Source organism: Cornus florida, unplaced genomic scaffold, assembly GCF_030987335.1.
Source record: "Cornus florida cultivar Cherokee Brave unplaced genomic scaffold, ASM3098733v1 CherokeeBrave_3.0.0_Hap2_Chr11, whole genome shotgun sequence".
Classification (NCBI taxonomy): domain Eukaryota; kingdom Viridiplantae; phylum Streptophyta; class Magnoliopsida; order Cornales; family Cornaceae; genus Cornus; species Cornus florida.
Window position 1 is genome coordinate 136,687,889 of NW_026775581.1, and position 21,394 is coordinate 136,709,282.

Sequence of the window (21,394 nt, forward strand, 5' to 3'; positions counted from 1 at the left end):
CGACTCTAAGGCTCAAGCTCATATCGCGGTACCATAAAAATATATTTAAAGTCCGATCCTATCCATTTATAAGAAATCCAGTTAGTCGTTCAGCTTGTTCAGCCGCACAGACTTACATATAAGGATAATTCTATTTTTATAATTCGTACCCTTATTGCAAAATAGGTAGGATTTAACAATTTGAGCTAAACCATCCCTAGTATGCCACCGTCCCATACCGGTGCATACAATCCAATCCATCCAGCAGTTGACAGAATAAATAATAAATGTAACTATCAACTAATTCATATATTCCACAATCGATAATAAAACATTAAGTATAAACATCAGTTGTTCCATATTAAGCATGATAAAATGTTGTAATTTAACAGGCTTAGCCGATACTACTCCGCAATGTCCAATAATTGATACTACAGGCCATACATGTAAACTAATTAATTCTAAGTAAGCGTAACAGAATATAAAAATTCACAGGTTTATTTTTATAATACTGGAACGTGATTAATTGAAAATCATCACTGAGAATTGCAATACTAAAATTAAACAACTTGCAATCCTTTCCACCCAGAAAACCGTAAACTAACTTAGTTCCAAATAAGCATACTAGAATATATAAATCCACACGCTTAATTTATAACACTGGGACAGAATTAACTGAGAATTTTATTACTAAGAACTGCTATCACAAAATTTAAGTAATTTGAAATCCCTTCATCCAGAAATAGTAAACTGATTTATTTAAACATTGTCTACTGTCGCATTAAAAACAAAGTTGTTTTATTTTGCATAAATCTTCTCTCAAAGATTTTAATCAAGCTTAGAACATCTCCAAACACCCCAATACAACTCCTAACAGAATTTGAAAATCCCAAAATCCAAGCGCCGTAGCCAAAACAGTCGCCGAAAAGCTGAAAAAAAAAAAAAAAATAAATAAATTCGAGGGAGCCGCCTCCCTAGTGCATGGAGCCGGCTCCCTCCTTGAGGGAGCCTGCTTTTTGATTAAGGGAGCTTGCTCCCTTCCAACAGGAGCCGGTTCTCCTCCTGTTCCTTCTTCATCTTCGAGTTTGGCGACTTCCCAGACGTCTGTCCTCCATACCTAAGGTTTCTAGATGTTTAAATTAGATTCCAGTATATTCCAAAAGCAATTAAATTCTTTATTCAATCACCGACATTAGTTAAACATGAATTATGCCAAAAAGAATTTAAACCGGAACAATTATCCATTCATGAACGTACTGTTCAAGTGATCACCTATGCGAACCAGATTTAGTTTAATGTTTTCCCAAGGTGATCCAGAACTAATTAAATCCTTTATTCATTAGTTAACATCAATTAAAACATAAACCATGCAAGAAAATTTCAAAACAGGCAATATACGATTCATGAACACGTACTGATTTACTCAAATCCAACATGCAAAACCATATTAATTTTAATGTTTAAATACTCCTGGAATTGAGTTAGGCATGTAAAGAACACGAGCCAAAGGAAGAGAGTTAGGAATAAAACTTCCCTTTGAGATTTCGGTTCAAAATCTCAGCGCCATCTTCCTAAGGTTTCCGACGAACGTTCTATTTTCCCTTTCTGTTTTCTCCCAGACTTCTCTAAATGTCTCTCTACCTTCACTATGCCGTGAATAGGGTTCTAAAACCCTAGGCAGACGTATGGTATATATTTATAGACAACTATAATGCCTAAGTCCAATTAACCCCTAAACTGAAACTTAACCGACCCATAGAACAAAACCTAATGTATAAACTATGTTGACTACCAATTAATAAAACAAAGTTAATTAATTAAAACATTTAATTCATTTAAATAAAATAAAATATACAATTAAACCAATACTCAAATTAAACATATAATTTCATTAAATAAAACAAATAACACAATTCATTTAATTAATTCAACTCAACAGGCAAATAAATAATTAAATAAATAAAAACACACGTAAACAAACAAAAATGCAATTAAATAATTTATTAATTTACCAGGACTATCCTTTTAATATTAGGGGTATTACATGCTCACCCCTTCATTTTAACATTTTTCAGGAAACGGGAATGAAGTAGCGGATGACGTTCCACCACAGGCCTAATATGTAATTTTAATATAAGTTGTTTAAACGTTACAAGACATGGACTTTTTTGATCTTAGCCATGTTTTTTTTTGGGACTATAATTATGATATTTGGATTAAATAGCATGTAGTTGTTCCACCATGAGCTGAACTATGTTGAAGCATTATGAATAGATGAAGGGAATGCTGGAATGTATTATTTGTATTGTGTGTTGGGACAGGTTGGATAAGTCTTGAAGGGCCAAGAAAGGCCATTGCATTTTTTTTCTTCATTTAAGTAGGTCGTTGTAGGTCCCTTTTTAGCAGAGGTCATGCCGATTTTTTTTTATTTTTTATAATTGGTATCAGTTTAGGGTCGTTACAGAAGTACACACAGGGCCGAACCCAAAAGCCCAAGACATTTCTAGTCTAATACAGGTGAACAAGACTATTCATGTCTAGGGCAAAATCATAGCGTTTGAAGCGATCACGTTCTGGTGTGACAATTTAGAAATAGTGTGTTGAAAATCTAAAGCAAAAACTGTAATGTTTTATAATTTTTTCATGCTTTTGCAATTTTTTTTAAAAAATTTATCTTCTTCTCTTTGTTTTTTAGAGTTAGATAGATCATTAGATTTGATCATCATAGCAATTAACAAATACCTATCAAAATAATACGGAGTAGATGGATATTAATGATCAAAAACACAATATGAAGTATCACAATGGTCTTTCCAAAGATGCAATTTGAAATATAAAACAAATATATATATACATGGTAGTTGAAACTTTAATCTCCAATAAATATACTAGATTAAGATAAACTTAGAAAAAATATTACAACTTTCTTAATAGTCAATTACCTTAAATTTTAGGGAAAAAAAAAATTACCTTCTATTTTAAAATGGATCCCGTTATATTTAACACATAGGTAATTACATATACTCAATAAAATATTAAGTTTTTATTTATCGAACAAAATAATAACATGACTCAAATGAAAATTGCATTTTTTATTTCTCATATTCCAAACTTGGGGTTTTATTCCACTCATACATGACTGAACTAGTACAAAAGTGAAACATGTTGAATTAGTAAAATTAAAGAATACCCCATAGGCCTTTTAATCTCCAATATCAGCTGGGGCAGACCGCTTGGATCACCAGCTTAATTAAACGACTTTTTAATGGCGTCGGTCGTCTTTCCAGCTTGGTCGCCAACCTTCTTTGCGGCATCAGTGGTATGTTTAGCAGCCTTCTTTCCATGATGATGGGCATGATGGGCAGCTTTCTTTCCATGATGATGGGCATGATGGGCAGCTTTCTTTCCAGCGTCTTGGGCTCCTCCAGCAACAACCTTTCCAGCCGTAGTTGCCGTCTTTGCGGTTTCAGTTACGGTGTTTCCTACAACTTTACCTGCCGTAGTTCCAACCATGGTTGCCGTCTTTCCGGCGTCTTTTGCCGTCTTTCCTACGGATTCAGCGGCCTTCTTTCCGGCGTCAGTTGCCGTCTTTCCGGCATCAGTTGCCGCCTTTCCGGCATCTTTAGCCGTCTTTCCTACGGTATCAACAGCCTTCTTTCCGGTGTCAGTTGCAGCCTTCTTTCCAGCGTCATTGGCGGTCTTTCCGACGTCTTTTGCGGCCTTTCCTATGGTATCACCAGCCTTCTTGGCAGCATCCTTCAATGTATCCGAGACGTCGGCTTTAATGTGTGCATGCTGCAAAAATATTCACCACCAACAAGTTTCAATTTCAGAATTTGGTCGATGTCATATATATGGTCACGGACTTGGCCTTTTCAGCCTTAGACACGTTCTAAGTCAGCTAACATCATTTGGAAATGATAGCGTTCGTGCATGCATGCATTGCCATCTATTGTTTCTTGCAAATTAATTACAGTATATATTAAATGAATAGAGGCATTCGCTAAAAAATTGAAATAACACTTGTATTTTTATTTTTTATAAAATTAATTACCACTTGGTTGAATTCCTCCGCAACCTGCAAAGAAAAACATATATTGATGAGTTTCAATACTACGATGAAAATTTGATGTAATTAGAAGGAAAGGGAATTTGTTCCTTCAGCACATATATATGTCCTGCATATATGTGTAACTTGGTTCCAACATATCAATTAATCAAGAGGCCGCAGATTTGATTGTTGGTGTGTTTTTGCTGAAGCAATTAAAAGAGACATACCGTTGCAGTGATTAGAAGAGAGCAGGCAAAGAAAACGATAAGAGTTTTCGGTGCCATTGTCAATCGTTGAAGGAAGCACCTAACCAAAAATGGATGAAAATGGCTCTGTGTCAGGTGTGGAATTAGAAACCATCAAACTGAGGTATATATAGAAGAAATGTGTACACAGAGACTACATTACAAGCTTTATTTTTAGTATGTTTATTTCTAGAATTAATTTTAGACCCTTACCTAAAAACAGTTTTAACAATTTGGTTATTAGTGCGAATGTAGATCCTTAAATTATGCTAATTTCTAAACAACATGTGGCTGCCTATTCAAGGTTTTTAGACTCTTACACAAATCGGCCTTTTGACTTCATCATATGAAAAATAATAATAATAATTATAATAATAAAAAAAACTAATAAATAATATTCTTGTTTGTTTTATTTTATCTCCACTTAAAGGGGAAAATATATATATATATATATATATATATATATATATATGAGAGAGTATTCAATTTTCAGTTTTTCTTTTCTTTTCTTTTTTCACATCCAAATCATTCTTATTCAATTAAGAAGCTATGAGTCCCAATTTTAAAAGCACAAATATAATTTCATTCATAATTTGAACATTTCATTTCATTCCAAAATAGAAAAAAGATTTTTGAATTGCTTCTTCTATATTAAAATACTGGTAGCACATACAATTGTAGAAAAAAAAAGCAACTCTATGTTATCTTTACCTGCTAGTTCCAACAGCAAATATTCCTAATCTATGATGAAATCTTGTTTCAAACCCAAATTTATAATGCTATAATAATCGGGAGTCAATTCTTCAATTGCAGTATAAGTTGCTAAAAGCTAGTGCTTGAATTCGGATATTTTACATGTTCTGTTTCAGCTGATCTGTTCACCAATCAAGTCCAAGCCAACGACAAGGAAAGACAGCCCTTGGAATAGCAAGAAATAGAAATGAACTCCGTGTGCTGATAAAAGGCTTCTTGCAGATGCAGTGAGTAGAAGAAAAGCAAGTGCAAGTTCCTTCCTGTAGAGTGTGTTTCTCTTCTTAACGAGAGGGACTTGTTCTTCCCTTAGTTTGCTCAACATTTCTAGCCCGGATTCAGAAAGCCTTCTATGAATTTTATCTTGACTCAAAAATTCCGATTCCTTGTCAGCGAGCGCTAATAAATCAGACTCAGACGACCTGCCAGTTTTCTTAGTCACAATCCATTCGTAAGCACTTCCCAACTGAAACAGTCCTGACACCATGGCATTGAACTTTGTCACGGACATTGTGTTTTCGAACAGTAGGTATGGCATCAAGAATGGGAAAGATTTTGGAGTCGGCAGAATGTTGAAAAGAGACATCAAAACGGGGACATAACAGATTACCCAAATAGGTAATTCAGCCTCAGGTATGAACATAGTTAAAGGAAGTATGATACAAAATAGCGTAAATGAGTAAAAGGGGAGTATCAGTTTCCGTAGGAGAAAGAAGAGAAATATCAAGTTGGCCTTCTTCCATATGGATATCTGCAACAAAGTAAATTGAGATTTGAATAAATTAGTTTACATTTTCAAGCTACAGAAATTTAAAATACTAGACAGACGTGTGCAAATTGAGAAAACCTCGGAAGTTATGATGGCGCGAAGGCATAATCTGAAGAGCTGCATTGGACCTGAATGCCAACGGTGCTGTTGCTTTTTGTATGCTTCATAGGACTCTGGTAATTCACAGAGCACTCTGACATCATTAAGGAAGATGAATTTCCACCCGTTGAGATGGGCTCGAACTGCAATGTCCATGTCCTCTACTGTTGTTCTTTCAAGCCAACCTCCGGACTCCTCCAAAGCCTTAATCCTCCAGACACCTGCAGTTCCATTGAACCCGAAGAAATTGAGAAACATACCATTGACTTGCTGCTCCACCTCAAAATGAAAGCAGAGGTTGATGTTTTGAAGCCTCGTGAGTAAGTTTTCGTCCTTGTTCACAAATGACCATCGAGCCTGGACAAGGCCTAACTCGGGATTTCCCTGACACAAATCACAATAACCATTAAGGTTGTCAATTGATAGGATTGAGGTACATTTTTCAATTGGCTAGAGTCTCCTACCTTAAAGTTAGGTATTGTCTGTTTAAGGAAATCAGGATTGGGCTGGAAGTCTGCATCAAATATTGCAACAAACTCGTAGTCCTTAACATAGTTGCAGGCCATTGCTGATTTAAGATTGCCAGCTTTATAACCCGTTCTAATGAGTCGATGTCTGTAGATTATGTTCACTCCTTTCTGTTTCCATGAGGATACCTCATTTCGTATCAGAAGCTGTACATCTTCATCATCTGAATCATCTAGGACTTGAATTAGAAGCCGGTCCATTGGCCAATCTAGCTGGCTGGTGGCAGATATTGATTGTGCATATACCTTTATTCATGAAATTTGTCACATCAGATAGAATAACAAAAATCGACCTTAAAATCCAATACGCACCCAAACAAACATCTGTAGTAAAAACAGAGTAGTTTTCAATTTGATGATTATTAAACAAATATCTGTAGTTAAAACAGAGTAGTTTTCAATTTGATGATTATTAAACAAGTATCTGTAGCAGAAAGTCCTGCACAATCACCAGCTAAATACAACTATGTAGAATAAAGAAAATGAAATCAATGGACTATGAACCTATCCTTCTTTGGTCAAAAACAAATGTAATGATTTTACTCAAAAAAAACCCTGTTTTGCACAATAAATTAAGACTAGGAAACATGAAACAGAGTAGTTTTCAATTTCACTTTCATTATCACATTTTTACATATGACAAAACCTCACAATAGCAAAAGGCCAAAAAGAGCTTGTTATATATAAGTAATAATTCTACTTCTTTCAGATGTAGTAAAAGAGTTCAGGAAAAACCAATCAAGGAGAGAGCAGTGTTGATTTTGTTCTATTACCTCTCTTTCATTGCACATGGGAATCTGTACAAGGACCATAGGGAAACTCGAACCATCCTCTTCGATGTCATATGCTTCTCCTTCTATCCTTGGCTTCAATTTCTTGTACTTAATCCAGAAACACCCAATACACAGCACTAGCCGATCGAGTGATTGAATCATGAAAAGCACAATGCAGAACTTAGAAAGCATTATAACCAAAGGAGCAACATAATGAACTCTGAAAGACAGCCAAGCCATGTAAGACCATTGCAAAAGATCCTCAACCTCCAAAGGATGAATCAGATTCAAATTCCATTCCTTAAAATGGCCAAAAACTTCAAGGACTAAAGATACAATTGAAATAGCAAGACATGCCCTGAGAATTTTATACAACTTCCCTTTACTTTTGGGCTCTTCTTTGCTCATTTGGAACAGAGCAATTCGTTTCTTAACTGAAGCAAACACAGAACATAAGCCCATTGCCAGCCAAGGAATGCAATTGAGAACTCTGTGTGCTTTTAGGAGAAGAATCCATGTAAATTGCTTGGGACTTGCAGCTTTTTGTTTGTCAGGAAAAGCAGATGAATGTGAACCACTGATCTCCACTAGAGATTTCTCAATTGTGACTACAACTGAACTTGGACGTGCCATTTCTTTTCCAGGAACCCAAACACCCGAGAAATCAGTGGAAGCACAAATGGAAATTTTGGCCAGAGAAGCAATGGGTTGGACTGAGACTTCAGTAATGGAACTTACTCAGCATTATGTGTAAGAAAGAAAGAAAGAAAAGAAACCATGACAGAGTTTGAATGCTATCGATTAAAATCTATCTGATTCTTAAACTGGAGAGAATAGAAATAGAATCCAGATGGAAATTGGGAAAGGAGGTTTGCTGAGGAAATTTAAAGTCAAGAATAGAAATAGAATCCAGATGGAAGTTGGGAAAGGGGGTTTGCTGAGGAAATTTAAAGTCAAAGCATGATGGGCCTGTGTGTGTGTGTGTGTGAGAGAGAGAGAGACAGAGAGAGAGAGAGTATGCATCCGTAAGCTACCAATAGTGAAAAGAAGAGAAGGCAATTGGAAGGTACATGTCTGAAAATAAAAGTTTCATAGGATCCGAAGTCCATTAAAAAAAAATGATGATCATATGTGGTCAAGTCTAGTCAACTTGAGAAAATATGTGGGTTGAAATAAAAATGTCAAAGTACACGGTTCAGGTTTTCTAGCTTTAACCAATAAAGTATCCACAAGTGGTAGGGCTCACATATTTATCTTCGTATCTCATTCTGACTGCGAGGGTAAAAATCAGAAGTGACAGCCATTACAGATACTGACACCACACAGAAAACACTTGGTGGACTGCCCGGTGGTGACTTGGAGCCTGGCCGGGACCCATCTGTCATTTTGTACATCGCGACCAAGTTGGAAGTTCAATTTTCTTTTCATCTTTTGAGTTTATTTATTTATTTATTTATTTATTATTATTTTTTAACAAGGCTATTTTGAGTTAATAATAATACTACGTAATTGATTAAACCCGTTGATAGTTTGTTTTTTTTCCCCCCAAAAGCCTACGGGAGTGTTATTTATAGTAGGGCAAAATTACCCTTATACGTTTATGTTATATATACAAAATTACACTTTTGTTAGTTAATGATTATGTGGTTAATTTAGTACAATTTACGTAAAATTTGAAACAATATTTATATGAGTTTTTAAGATTTGAGTGAAAGATTTAGGAAAATAATATATTGAGTTAAAATTTAAATGGGATGGAATAACTTAAACAGGACCGGCCATCCCTAACAATTCATCAGAAGCATCCAGCATTTACAAAGAAAGTGTTTTTTTGTTTACAATAAACTAGGTTTACCCACCGTGTGAGGGATAGACGAATTAAGTACAGATCTAAAAAGTGGCTGGCTCAAAAGTTCTCATGATACGAGACTTAGTCATGAGCTGAAATGGGTCTAACAAGCTGGAGAGGCCAGATCAATGGAGGAGTACCACAAGTTGCTATTCGCATGAGCCGTACAATATGTAGCACAATATGTATGTGTGTGTGTGTGTGTGTGTGTGTGTAGCATCATATCCTATAATTCAGAATCTACTTACGAATTTGAGTTAAAAAAAAATATGATGAATCCTGATATCATGGCCCCATATATGCGAGCCAAGTTGACCATTTCACTCATACCTTCACATCATTATTTCACATCCAGTGAGCATCCAAAAGCACAAGAGCATGGCAAATTCCTCCATGATCTAGATGTGGAAAATTCAGATTTAGATCTGTCCAATCTGTTCAAGTAAATAGTTTGGCCCTTGAATCGACATTAAACAGGCCTAACTAAACAGTAAACGAACAGATTAATGTCATAATGACCTGACCATAAGCACCATGCATGCATCACCAGCCATCGAACTACTATTTACAGAAAGATATGGAGAATTAATGCGCCTAAAATTGAAATTCATGGCAATAAACAAGTCACTATCTGAAAAAAAATCAAGTTAAGGAACATATGGGGCTTGCAGTTTTATGGGGTCGGATGGTGATGCACCCTAGCAACCAAGCATGTCAAAGTACATGTCCTAATAATATAACCTCCCATGTGATCACCAAACCTGGCCATGACACACCATTAATCAGCTCATCTGTATATTTTATCTGGTGATTACTTTCACTTTCATCAACTATATATCATATGTGCAATATACACATGATGGTACAATTGATGGAGAGAGAGATTATCATTTATATAAATAGATCAGATACAATATTTGCATGCATTATACATAATCGATCATTAATGTACAAAGTTCCTACGGTGTTCGTGGGAAGATCTAGATAGAAGTGCACAGATCTTCATACCAAATAGTCATTAACTATTCTCCATCACTGTTCAGTGGCAAATAAATCATTTATGACATTCAAGGACACATGTGCTGCTTGCTTGTGACCTAATATTTTAGGTCGGCCAACCCTCAAATTCCAGCTTGATTTGAGCATCAAAAACCAGCAATTACCTGAATCAAAGCACTGCCATTCCAGACCCTGAAAAGAAAAAGAAAGATCTATCCTTCGAGGCTCTGGAGATAAAAAATTTAAATAATAATAAAAAATAAAAACACCAGTGACAAACTGTTAAAAACAATTCTATTCAGGTTTGGGCATCCTCAACTTGGCTTGTTAAGTTTCGTCTAACAGCAATATAGGATTTAACTGATTTAGGGTTAAATAGGCCATACAATACAAATAATACTAACCAAACAGCCAACAGCTCTAACCCAGTGGATCAACTGAGAGATAATAACTAATCCACATCACAGGGTCTCAATTACATAAATATGAGAGCAACAGATGTTAAACTGATGACTCAACAGTTAAGGAGACATTATATATACAAACACACGAGGAATGCATAGAAATTTTAGATCATGTGTAGCAAAGTATACATAATGTCATGCATAGCTGGCTGATTGATATAAATACACTAAGCATTTATTGTACATGTTTTTTAAAATTATCACAAAAATGTCATTGTTGATTTGATGGTGTCTTGGCCAATTAACAATCTTCTCCATATGGCCCATAAACCATTCACAAGGTGGAGAAGCCTAGTTAAGACACATACATATAGGTTCTATTTTATAGCTGAAGAATTAAGAATGTGAGATTGTCTGGCATGTGTATTCAGATTCAATCCCATGTCTAGTTGGTAAAATGTCCGAATCCAATTTAGTGTTGGACCGTCAATACAGTTGCACTGTGGGGGTACTGGAAAGTTTTCAAAGCTAACATATACCGATAATAGCAAGACTTTTAAGTTCCAAAATAGTTTCCAGCTTCTGAGTTTTCTTTTCTTAACAAACCATTGCATTTCTAGTTCAGCCATTCAAGAGTGGCCTAAAAGCTTCCTGAATCTCCCTTTACTGGTATCAACTTCTTAACTAGAGCTAGGTCTCTATTCTGAGCATATATAATGTTGATATGGAGTCTGTAAGAAATGCTTTCATCCAATACGCTCAAAAAAAATCTATCTATATTTTGGATTAAATTAAACTAATAAGCAATCATTTTGCTAGCTATTACCCAAGCATTCCCATCACAGAAGAATTCTAGCCAATGGCTGCATACCAATATATCTGATTGTTATAGAAATACAATGTCAGTATAAGGTATGTCAAAAGTGCGAAGAGGATGCTTCCAAATCCCAAGATTTGACATGCAACATGTTATTAAGATGCAGGAGTTATGCGAGCTTACATTATTAGGGTTTAGTTTAGACGTCTCTTCTTTTTCTTTTCCTCTTCTATTTTGAATTTGGTACTGGTTTATTTTAATACATTTTTTCATTTACGATTTTGGAACTGATGTTCCAGATTTGTGGAAATAAATTGTAGTTGAGGCCATCAACCATCTTTTTAACTCAAAATTATGATACTTGGTCTTACTTTGTAGACTTTAGTACATACCTCCAAATTACAAAGGCCACAAGCCCATAGCACTTGGAATAAAGAACTTAAGATACCCAACAGCTAGAAGATGTAAAGGGGGAAACTTAATTCACTGGCCTGCCACCTTATACCTTGAACCTGTAAGCTCCTTCTTTTCAACCCCAAGCTGCATATGGGCAAAGGCAAACAGAAAAGTTATGATAGAAATCAAAATAATAAATAAATAAAGAAAATCAAAAACTGATACACATATAATACAGAGTCGTGTTGTCAGGAGCGTAGTTTAGAGCTAATCACATACTACACCAGCTCAGCTGGTGTTCTAGCACTAAATGTTTCCAGCCAGTACAGACTGCTAACCTGCAGTTAAATGGTTAAAGTGAGTTCGAATTCCACTACACTTGTTCCAAATGCGGCAAGGAATATTAAGACATATCCGTAGATTTTTATAGATATTTGAGATATCATAATTAATTGAATCAATAACAAGTTTTTGAGAAAGCAAACTTGGTGACACGAGATTTTGTGCTCAGACTTCGTTTAATTGGAAAACTATACAGTAAAATAAATAATTTCCAACAATTTCAAACATACTACATGGCAATAGAAAAAATGCAAGGGCATATTGCATTGAATAAATTCAACAATTGTGTTTAATTCCTACTCAATAAACATGCTACCTAAGGAGCATGTTGATTTTCAAGGAGCTTTGTCCATGTCAAAAACATGTTGAACTCCAATTATGCAGCTGACCAATTTCCATAGTTCAAAAACGAAAACCCCTAATTTGAAACACACAGCCAACACCTCTTGAAAACTCATAAATATATGAACAATGAATCTTCGCCATTGAATATGACTTTCTTCTAGTATGAAAAATAATTCAATTGACCAACGGGCATGTGGCCTAGTGATATCAGGCTCTTTCTTCCCAAAGGGAGGTCAGGGATTCAAGTCTCAGAAGAGATATATGTGTGTGAGTACCAACTGGGAAAAGAAAAAAATAAAAATAAAAATAAAAATAAAAAATAAAAAAATAGTTCAATTGTAAACAGAACTCAAATGAAATGTTTATATATCGGTATTTAAAAGTTGGATCATATTCCAAAAATATAATATAGCAAGGTTTTATTGGAAGAAGCATTGGAGCAGGATATGAGTCACCGTAATTATGTTATACATATCAACATACATAAACAAAGTCACGTATATTGTGTTCATCCTCTGCCTTTATCTATGCTTTATATGTGACTATTGATTATTGTGATTCATCAGTTAAAAATTCCAGTATTATAGCCATAAAAATTCCGGATCACAGCCATATAGTTAATAAGAATAAACCGCCGGTCCTTCACTATGGTCATAATCATAAAATTAATGATATCGATTGAAACCATACAAAGAATTTCACAAATACAGTCCTATTAACACCCCCAAATTCAGGGCTGTCAAAAAAAAAAAAAAAACAGCTTATTTGTAGCTCTGGATTTCATTCGCTTACTCAAATACAAGCATACAAGCCTCAAAGACTACTTGATTAACAAATCATGCTCAATCATTAGTTTTAAACTTCAATCTGTTCGACAACCCAAACTTGACCAAACTAGGTACCATAACCCTGCAAAAAAGAAAGGGTATCAATGAATAGATTAACAAATTATATAAAGCCTAAGAGTAGTAGTTGTAATCACCAAATTTTTTTTTTTTTTTGGTAAACGAATCACTAATTTGCTTTAGTAAAGCTGTGTGTGTGTGTGTGTGTGTGTTGTAAAATTTGAAGTATTAGAAAGTCATAAAAAAATATTATATATAAATAAAAATAAATAAAAAAATAAAAAACAATGTTACGACAAGCTCTTGAACTCAAACAAGCTAGCTAAACTAATTAACAACTCAATTAAGTATCAACTATGAAAGTTAAGTAATGTAATACGGGAAAAGCTTTGAACTTGGGTCAAGATTTATTCAGATTCAATCAAGAAAACCTAACAACACAATATATATACCCACACGCGCATATATTATATATTTTCCAAACATCCAATTAGAAAGATTCCTCAATTCAAATTCCAATAATGTGCTTGTCCATTAATAATAGCAAGAATCACATAGAAAAAATCACAAAAAAACAAAGAAGATTGCAACATAATCGCAGACGCATGAAAACTTTCCTGGGTATTACTGCATTTAATCATAGCCGCATCATTTCCTTTCAGACCCTGCAATGTGGAAAATTGATAGCCAACGTTGGAGAAGCTTCTTATAAGAGTGAGGGAGTGAGAGTGGAGTAAGAAAAAAAAAAAAAAAAAAAAAGAGAGAAAAAGAAAAATGACCTACGAATTGCTGGGCTAAGTATCATTCAGCTTTGGATGGACCATGCAGCGACTGAATTATTTTAGGCCCACATTTCGGCCAGGCCCGAAGTAAAATGGATGGAGACACAGAACTACTCAACATAAGTGTATGAATGTTTCAAAATTAAATTTTTTCAAACTATCCTCTGTGTTTTTTTTTGTTTTTTTTTTTTAATGACGTGGAACCTTCATAATTACCCACCCTTTTGACTTGTAACTACCGAACTGGGTAAACACAGGCTACCCATGCAACTATCCGCCCTTTGGACTTGTAGGTATTGGGTAAAACCCCGGCTACCCACCCCAATCCCATGGTGCAAGTAACAAGTAAGTCAGGAACTTGCAGCGTTGGAAGAGAATCAAACCCACAGCCAAGTACTAAATTTGGTGGTCTAGCACTTAGAGGTCCCCCCTCCCACCAACTCTGCTAACCCCCTGGGGGTTTAGATTTTGAATTTTGTTCACATCAATAAATTAAATAAATATATTAACATTTGTTGAGGTTAGTTTTAATTTCAAGATGAGATTGCATTAGATTCACCCCTTTAAAAAAACTGAACTCTCAAAGTGTGACACTTATTTTAAGATGAAAGGAGTATTAAAATTATAAATAACAATAATATATAAAACCCTAGCATCGATCCTTTCCAGCCAAAAATCTCTCTTCAACTATTTAGACTTCTTGTCTTGTTAACCTCCACCCTGCCACCACATACAAATTGAAATTTCAATATGAAAAAAAAAATAAATAAATAAATAAAATAAATAAAAAGATAAGCTCCTTTGTAACACAATTTGTATGTCATTTAAAATGAAAAAAATAAGTAAATATTAAATATGTGAAGATTTCTATATTCAAACTCGTGATATTTTACCGTTCAGATAAGAGTTGTGTTAAGTACAATTACAACATTATACCTACAAATTTAAACTTTATACTTGTACGATGATGACTGTATTTAGCATTACTCCAATAAAAGTGGTGTGAAACCGCATATTTGGCCTATCCCTTAGGAACGGTCGTGATTTTTGAAACTGCCGTACAAGCATTAAGCATATACTACGTTATTTATCTAGATTAATTGAGAGAGAGAAAGAGGTGATGGTGAAATTTCTTTTTAGACGGTGACATAATGAGGCAAGTGGCGTGTCTACCACCCATAAAACGTCCGGATCTTTCATTTTCAACCCTTGCAATCCTCTGCTTTCAAACACGCACCCTCCATTTTCAAATACTACTATATATGCATAAACATAAAACGTGTTGTGACGTTGATATATGAATGAGACACACACACACACATATATATATACACTTAAATATATATAGATATTAAATGTATATATACATAAAACATCACTATTGTACATAATGGTTCACAGATACGCAAGATAAGAAAAAAATAACAATTTTTCAACGAGATTGAGTATATATAATGACAAAAGTACATCACAATAAGTAGTGGAGTACTTTACCTTCTTTCTAAATGCCAATATGGTTTCCCTTATATGAGGATAAAATTGGTGTTGTTTTCATTTTCTTTTTAATTGAGATGTCCATTCACATGGGTCGTATTCTCATAATGGAAGACCACAGGTGCAGATGTGCAATCAATTTGTACTCACAAAAATAGTAAAAGTTTTGTTAAATTCTCATCTTTACCTTCACTTCTACTTTTCTTCCTATTATATATTTAGTGTTTAGATTCATTGTTTAGAGGACAACATTTTCTAAATCAATCAATGTAATGTGTCTCCAAATGTTGCTTTCAACTTTTTCTAATCAATCAATTTTTTTAATTTGTGTCAAAGGTTGCTGTCAACTAAAACCCTCGGCAAATATTTGTAAAATAAAAAAACAATGACAATCAGTCATTATCTCCTATCAGCATCAGACACACCATTATTAATTTACTTATGGCATAGGTAGAGGAGAAGTTTTATGGAGATGGTTAGTGTCTAAATCACTAGAAAGACAAAGCATGTGAGGGTGACTAGTTTGTTGTTGTTATTCTCCTCAGAGTAGGTTGATTGTGACCAATCAAGTTTGAGGATCCCAAATCAAGGTGGAGGGCATCAAGTTCAATTTCTAGGGTGCTGATGTACCTCCTGTGCAAAAACTAGGGCCACATACCCCCACCATTGACAATGTTTGACAGGTCCTTTCGTGTAGTACAGGACATGTTACCATGTTATACCATTGATTCATCATTCATCAATCATCAAGTGGGGGTTAGGAAAACGGAATTTGATTCTACGCCAATAGGGTGGCCCGGGTTGCCAGTATTTAGGGTCCGATTCTTTATTTTTTGACAATATCATCATACTTATTTAGAAACATATTTGATTGTAAATTAATTAAATTATTACAGCTATTTAAAGTCATATGGTTGTCGTGTTGGGTTTAAATTAAATAAATAATATGTAAAAATAAAAATTAATCATAAATTAAAGAGATATTTTGATATTATACCTGATTAGAAGATTAAATTTCAGATACCATTGAAAATTCCTTAATGTCCTTTAAAAGATCTGAAAAATTAGAATGCTTTACTCCCCTCTAAGAGTTGTCGATACGATATGTCTGGATAAGGGTTTTAAAACCCTTATATAGAACAACAACAAGGGGAGACGACTTCTCTACAAACAAGCATACCTGAGTCTCATTTCCTATCATAGAAACTTAGATATTAACGGTTAGAATTAAATCACACCAAATAAGTTGAAAAACCACAATCCAACGGTATTAAACCATATTCCCAATTAGACTACCAAATTGGAAAGTATAACCCAATCCATCAAATATCAATAATTACATTGCAATCCTATTTTAGAAAACGTAGTGTATAGGACCATAAAACAATTTTTATTATTTATATATAAAATTTTCAACAATCTCCCAATTGGTCCATGCACTCTTAGTTTTATAAAATAATACTATGGATTGCAACACACTTTAGAAAAGACGAGTGGCCACTCAATTTGTTTTATAAATATACAATTATCGAAATAGATGGATTGATACTTTAGAACACTTTCCTCCATAGACTTCCTCAATAGCGGATCATGAATGCGTAGACAAGTAATATATTAATCTAAACAGTTCCATGATCTCAAAACCGATTCCATCTAGAATTTAAGAAAATATAGCGATTTTTACTGTATTTCATGAGATGTGCAAACTACATGTGGTCTAAATGCACACCTCATTATCTATCCTGCTTCATACCATCGCGGTATGTTACCTAAACATATTACAGCAAACCGTCAACCTTCTGTTCAGTGTGAGGGTTTACCGATATAGAACCAATCCCATATCTAGCCCAAGCTATCCTCAGGAAATGTGAAAAAACTCCCACATTCAAACTTTAATATTTATGTTTGGATTTACCAATGTGATGTCAATCTCACATCTAGTCCAAACAACCTCATAAGTATATTACCACTCCCAGACAAATCTTATATTTAGATTTACCGATATGGTGTCAATCTCATATCTAGCTCAAATAATCTCATAAGTGAAATACCACTCCCAGACAAACATAATAGCACGTGCATAAACCATATATACCATGATAATAATAATGATGCATCATAACTTTATTTTGGATGCAAATAACTGTCACCATAAAGCGTAAACCAGAGGAAAAATAACTGTCACCACAAGACGTAAAAAAACTAACTGTAATGTAGCATATATAAAAGAAATACCGGACATCGTAACATAATGACTCTCGAATACCTATCTGAATCACGTGTTTTATAAATACTTTATTATCTTCGGCTGAAGACCTTTAGTAAGAAGATCTACAATCAAATTTTTTACTCTATCTGGGAACCTCTATAACACATTCCTTAACTTTTTCACACATGAAAAAAGGTATTTTATGTCAATAGGCTTACTACGCTTGGTCACTCTTAAATTTTTTTCATATACTTAATTAATATAAACCTTTAGAGAAAATCCAAGTATGCTAGTAGTGTGATCCCTATGGATCCTGATAAGTGCCCAAATGTTGTACATTTCAGTACCTAAGTTAGGGTATTTCAGTCCTTACATCTATCTTACTTTCATGTTTTAGTCCTAATTTATGTTTATGTTTATTTCAGGACAATAAAGCTAAAATAGGCTTACAGCGGTCCATTATGACCATTTTGGAGTCAAGCCAAAACATCGGGACAAGATTCAGAAGGAAGCAGAAAAATGCAGCAGCATCGCGTCTGGACACCAAGCTTCTGGCAGTAATTTTAGTTACGGGTTTGACTTGTTTTTATGGCTATGGATTTTATTTTTTTGGGCTGATTTTTGTAACCTTTGGGCTTTATTAGGTTTTGTATTAAAGGGAAAATAAGCCCATTATTTTTATGTTTAGTTTTCATTATTTTAAGTTTTTATTATTATATTTTATTATTATTATTATTAGGTTTTGTATTAAAGGGAAAATAAGTCCATTAGTTTAGATTATTATATTTTTATTAAATTTTTATTTTTATGTATCGTGATATTACGCTCTCTCTGGAAATCATAGAAAGGAGGAGAAACTGAAGAACAGGCTAGGGTTTGGAAGAAGAAGCTCAGAGATGATGAAGCCGATGAAGGAGATTGTTCTATCTTCGAATCCATCAATCATGGATATACCCTAAGCATGTAACCTAATTCCTAACTTTTCTCTTTTTGGGGTTTAATTTATGTAATTAGTGTCTAGGCTTGAATGTTTGTGAATAAATTCTTCCAATTGTTTATCAATGTTAATATCATGTTGTCTTATATGTGTTTGCTTGGTAATCAACTTTTACACTTAAAATCTTGTTAATTGATTCTTGTGATGTCTATGCATGGTGATAATTAGTTGTAATTGTGATTCAATTTGATGAATATTGCTTATACTAGATGGATTGCCCTACACAATTAGTTAATTTCTTGTCTAATTAGTTTAATTGCATACTTAGTTAGTTTAATTTAAGGTTAATTAATTTAATTGCAATTTAATTCCTAGGTAAGTAGACAATCCATATTAGTGTTTGGAATTCATGTTTATTATCACAATTGCATTATCCTCTAGATTAATGTGTGTTGAAATTGTAACTTGAATTGATGAATCATGCTTTGAATTGGTGAATGACACTTAATTTAATTGTCATTAAGTAGTTGATTCATTCTTAAAATTGATGGTTTATACTTTTCATTGCAATTATTAACCTCATTTAGAATTACAATTGATTTTTCCTCCAATTAGTTGAAAGTAGAGAGTTAGGGAATGTGCTTAGTGGTGAATCATACACCCTAAGTCTCTTTCCTAATCTTTAAACTCTATTATATTATTGCAATCATTTAAATTAAAATTAGTTCTAATCATAAAACAAAACCTCTTTTTAGCAATCACATAGGTACTAAAGTAGAATTCAATTCCAAAAACCAATATTGTTTAGATCTCTTGAGACGATCCTTGCTCACTTCATACTCCACAGTATAAGTGTTTAGTGGTTTTATAAATTATAAAATATGATGTCCACTTGATATTATTTCTAAATCTAAAGTGTTGTGCATTATTTTGTGCACACCCTCGGTCGCATCATAGTTTTGGCACCGTTGTCGGGGATCAAACGGTTTTTAAAAGAATTGAATTAGACATTAGTTCTTTGTTGATTGTTTACTTTTAAGTCATTTTAATTTTAATTTTCTCATTTGATTTATCAATTAGGTATTTGAAGCAAAGTGGAGCAAACGCTGGACTTAGAAGCAATTTAAAAAAAAAAATTTGAAGTTGCTTAAGGACCATCTGTAAGTTCTCTTTAATTTTAGTACTTTAATTGTTTACCAATTTGCATGCTTTGAACAACCCAAGTGGAGGCTTAAATTGAATTATTTTATTTTTAAGTCCAAGCATACCTTCTTGTAGAAGGCATCGGCCCGTGTTGAGGCATTTATTGCATTGATATTATTGAGGAGTTTAGGAACATCGTATGTGGAGGTTGAAAAATTAAAGTGTTGGTGTGTTAACTTATTCTAGTGCATGCATGGTCGTAGATCACTTAATCGTTCTCTTGCTTCTATAAATCAAAATCTCGAAGTTTCTCTTCGGCGTTTAAGAGGTAGTACTAGGGAAAGTCATCCTAATCTTCTAAATTTTGATCTTCCATCACCTTTAATGGAAGACCCAGTATATCCAATTGAAGATCCCATTGAAAATCTTGGTTATGTGGATCATAACGGTGTGCGCCACCCACCACAAGTTCATATTGTGGATCCTCAAGGTGTGCATCCACCCTTGGGAATGCCACAACCAATCAATCCTGTGGTGCAACAACCTAATCTAGGGATGCCAAGGTCAAGTGTTATTCCCCCAATTGGTGAGCAACAACAACAATATGTTCAAATGGCATACCCTCAACAAGGTCAAATGGCATACCCTCCTCTCAATCCACCAATGGTCTTTAGGGATCGTTATACTCCAAATCAATATAATGCACCCATTTGCATTCAATTGCCAAATTTCCGTGCTCATCATCATGAGATTAAGGCTTCCACCATTAAAATGTGCCCCCTTTTCTATGGGCTGAATAATGAAGATCCTTATAAGCATTTAGATGAGTTCTTGGAAGTTTGTTCCACTGTGAAAATCACGGATGTTCCGGAAGAAGTCCTAAAAATGAAGTTTTTCCCTTTCACTCTTCGGGATAAAGCTAAATATTGGTTCAACAACTTGAGATCAAATACAATCACCTCTTGGGCACAATTGCAATAAGATTTCTTAAAAAAAGTATTATCCTGCAAGTCGAATCGAATCAATGAGAACTTCTATTCGTGAATTTGCACAAGAAGAAGGACAACCCCTTCATGAAGCATGGGAACGTTTGAATGATTTGCTACGGAAGTGTCCACATCATGACATTCCTAAGTGGTAATTAGTTCAATATTTCTTTTCAAGTTTATCCAATGCTAATAAAGGCATTGTTGATGCTTCCTGTGGCAGAAGCTACATAGAAAGAAATGAAGATGAAATTTGGCATCTCTTTGAAAAAATGAGTAAAAACTCAATGCACATGTCTTCATCTTGTAGGGGGGTCGCCTAGCAAATATGGGAAGAAAGAAAGCTCTATGTCAAATAGATACTTCCATGGAAATTGCCGCTGAGGTCAAAAATCTTACTCAAAGGTTTGATAAATTCCTTTTGAATCAAGGTCCGGCAATTCAATCTTATCCTCACCATTCCAATAAAATGTGTATGACTTGTTTTAGTTACACTCACCATACTTCAAATTGTCCTCTTGAACAAATCATCCCAAGTGAGTCTTAAGAACAAGCAAATGCCGCTTTCATTCATTAAGGGAATAACCCTTATTCTAATACTTACAATCTGGGGTGGAAGAATCATCGAAACTTTACATGAAAAAATCAAGGAG

The 21,394-nt window shown here is 34.3% G+C and overlaps 2 protein-coding genes, 1 long non-coding RNA gene and 1 other non-coding gene across 4 annotated transcripts; all 4 read right to left on the minus strand.

The window, feature by feature from the left end:
* Positions 1-2,993: 2,993 nt before the first annotated feature.
* Positions 2,994-4,425, minus strand: LOC132285946 (uncharacterized). Its single transcript, XM_059788184.1, has 3 exons — positions 4,258-4,425; positions 4,034-4,057; positions 2,994-3,774 (listed from the first exon to the last, which is right to left on the minus strand). Exons 1-3 carry the CDS (start codon positions 4,312-4,314, stop codon positions 3,226-3,228), a joined length of 630 nt encoding a protein of 209 aa, XP_059644167.1. The 5' UTR covers positions 4,315-4,425; the 3' UTR covers positions 2,994-3,225.
* A 468-nt stretch (positions 4,426-4,893) lies between these two features.
* Positions 4,894-8,274, minus strand: LOC132285945 (xyloglucan glycosyltransferase 4-like). The gene is made up of 4 exons (XM_059788183.1): positions 7,194-8,274; positions 6,358-6,666; positions 5,873-6,277; positions 4,894-5,776 (listed from the first exon to the last, which is right to left on the minus strand). Exons 1-4 carry the CDS (start codon positions 7,824-7,826, stop codon positions 5,141-5,143), a joined length of 1,983 nt encoding a protein of 660 aa, XP_059644166.1. The 5' UTR covers positions 7,827-8,274; the 3' UTR covers positions 4,894-5,140.
* Positions 8,275-9,920: 1,646 nt separating this feature from the next.
* Positions 9,921-14,302, minus strand: LOC132286790 (uncharacterized). The gene is made up of 4 exons (XR_009472860.1): positions 13,138-14,302; positions 11,895-11,996; positions 11,655-11,802; positions 9,921-10,233 (listed from the first exon to the last, which is right to left on the minus strand). It is a non-coding gene; the product is annotated as an uncharacterized LOC132286790 (long non-coding RNA).
* Positions 14,303-20,776: 6,474 nt separating this feature from the next.
* Positions 20,777-20,883, minus strand: LOC132287429 (small nucleolar RNA R71). Its single transcript, XR_009473021.1, has one exon. It is a non-coding gene; the product is annotated as a small nucleolar RNA R71 (small nucleolar RNA).
* Between the last annotated feature and the right edge of the window lie 511 nt (positions 20,884-21,394).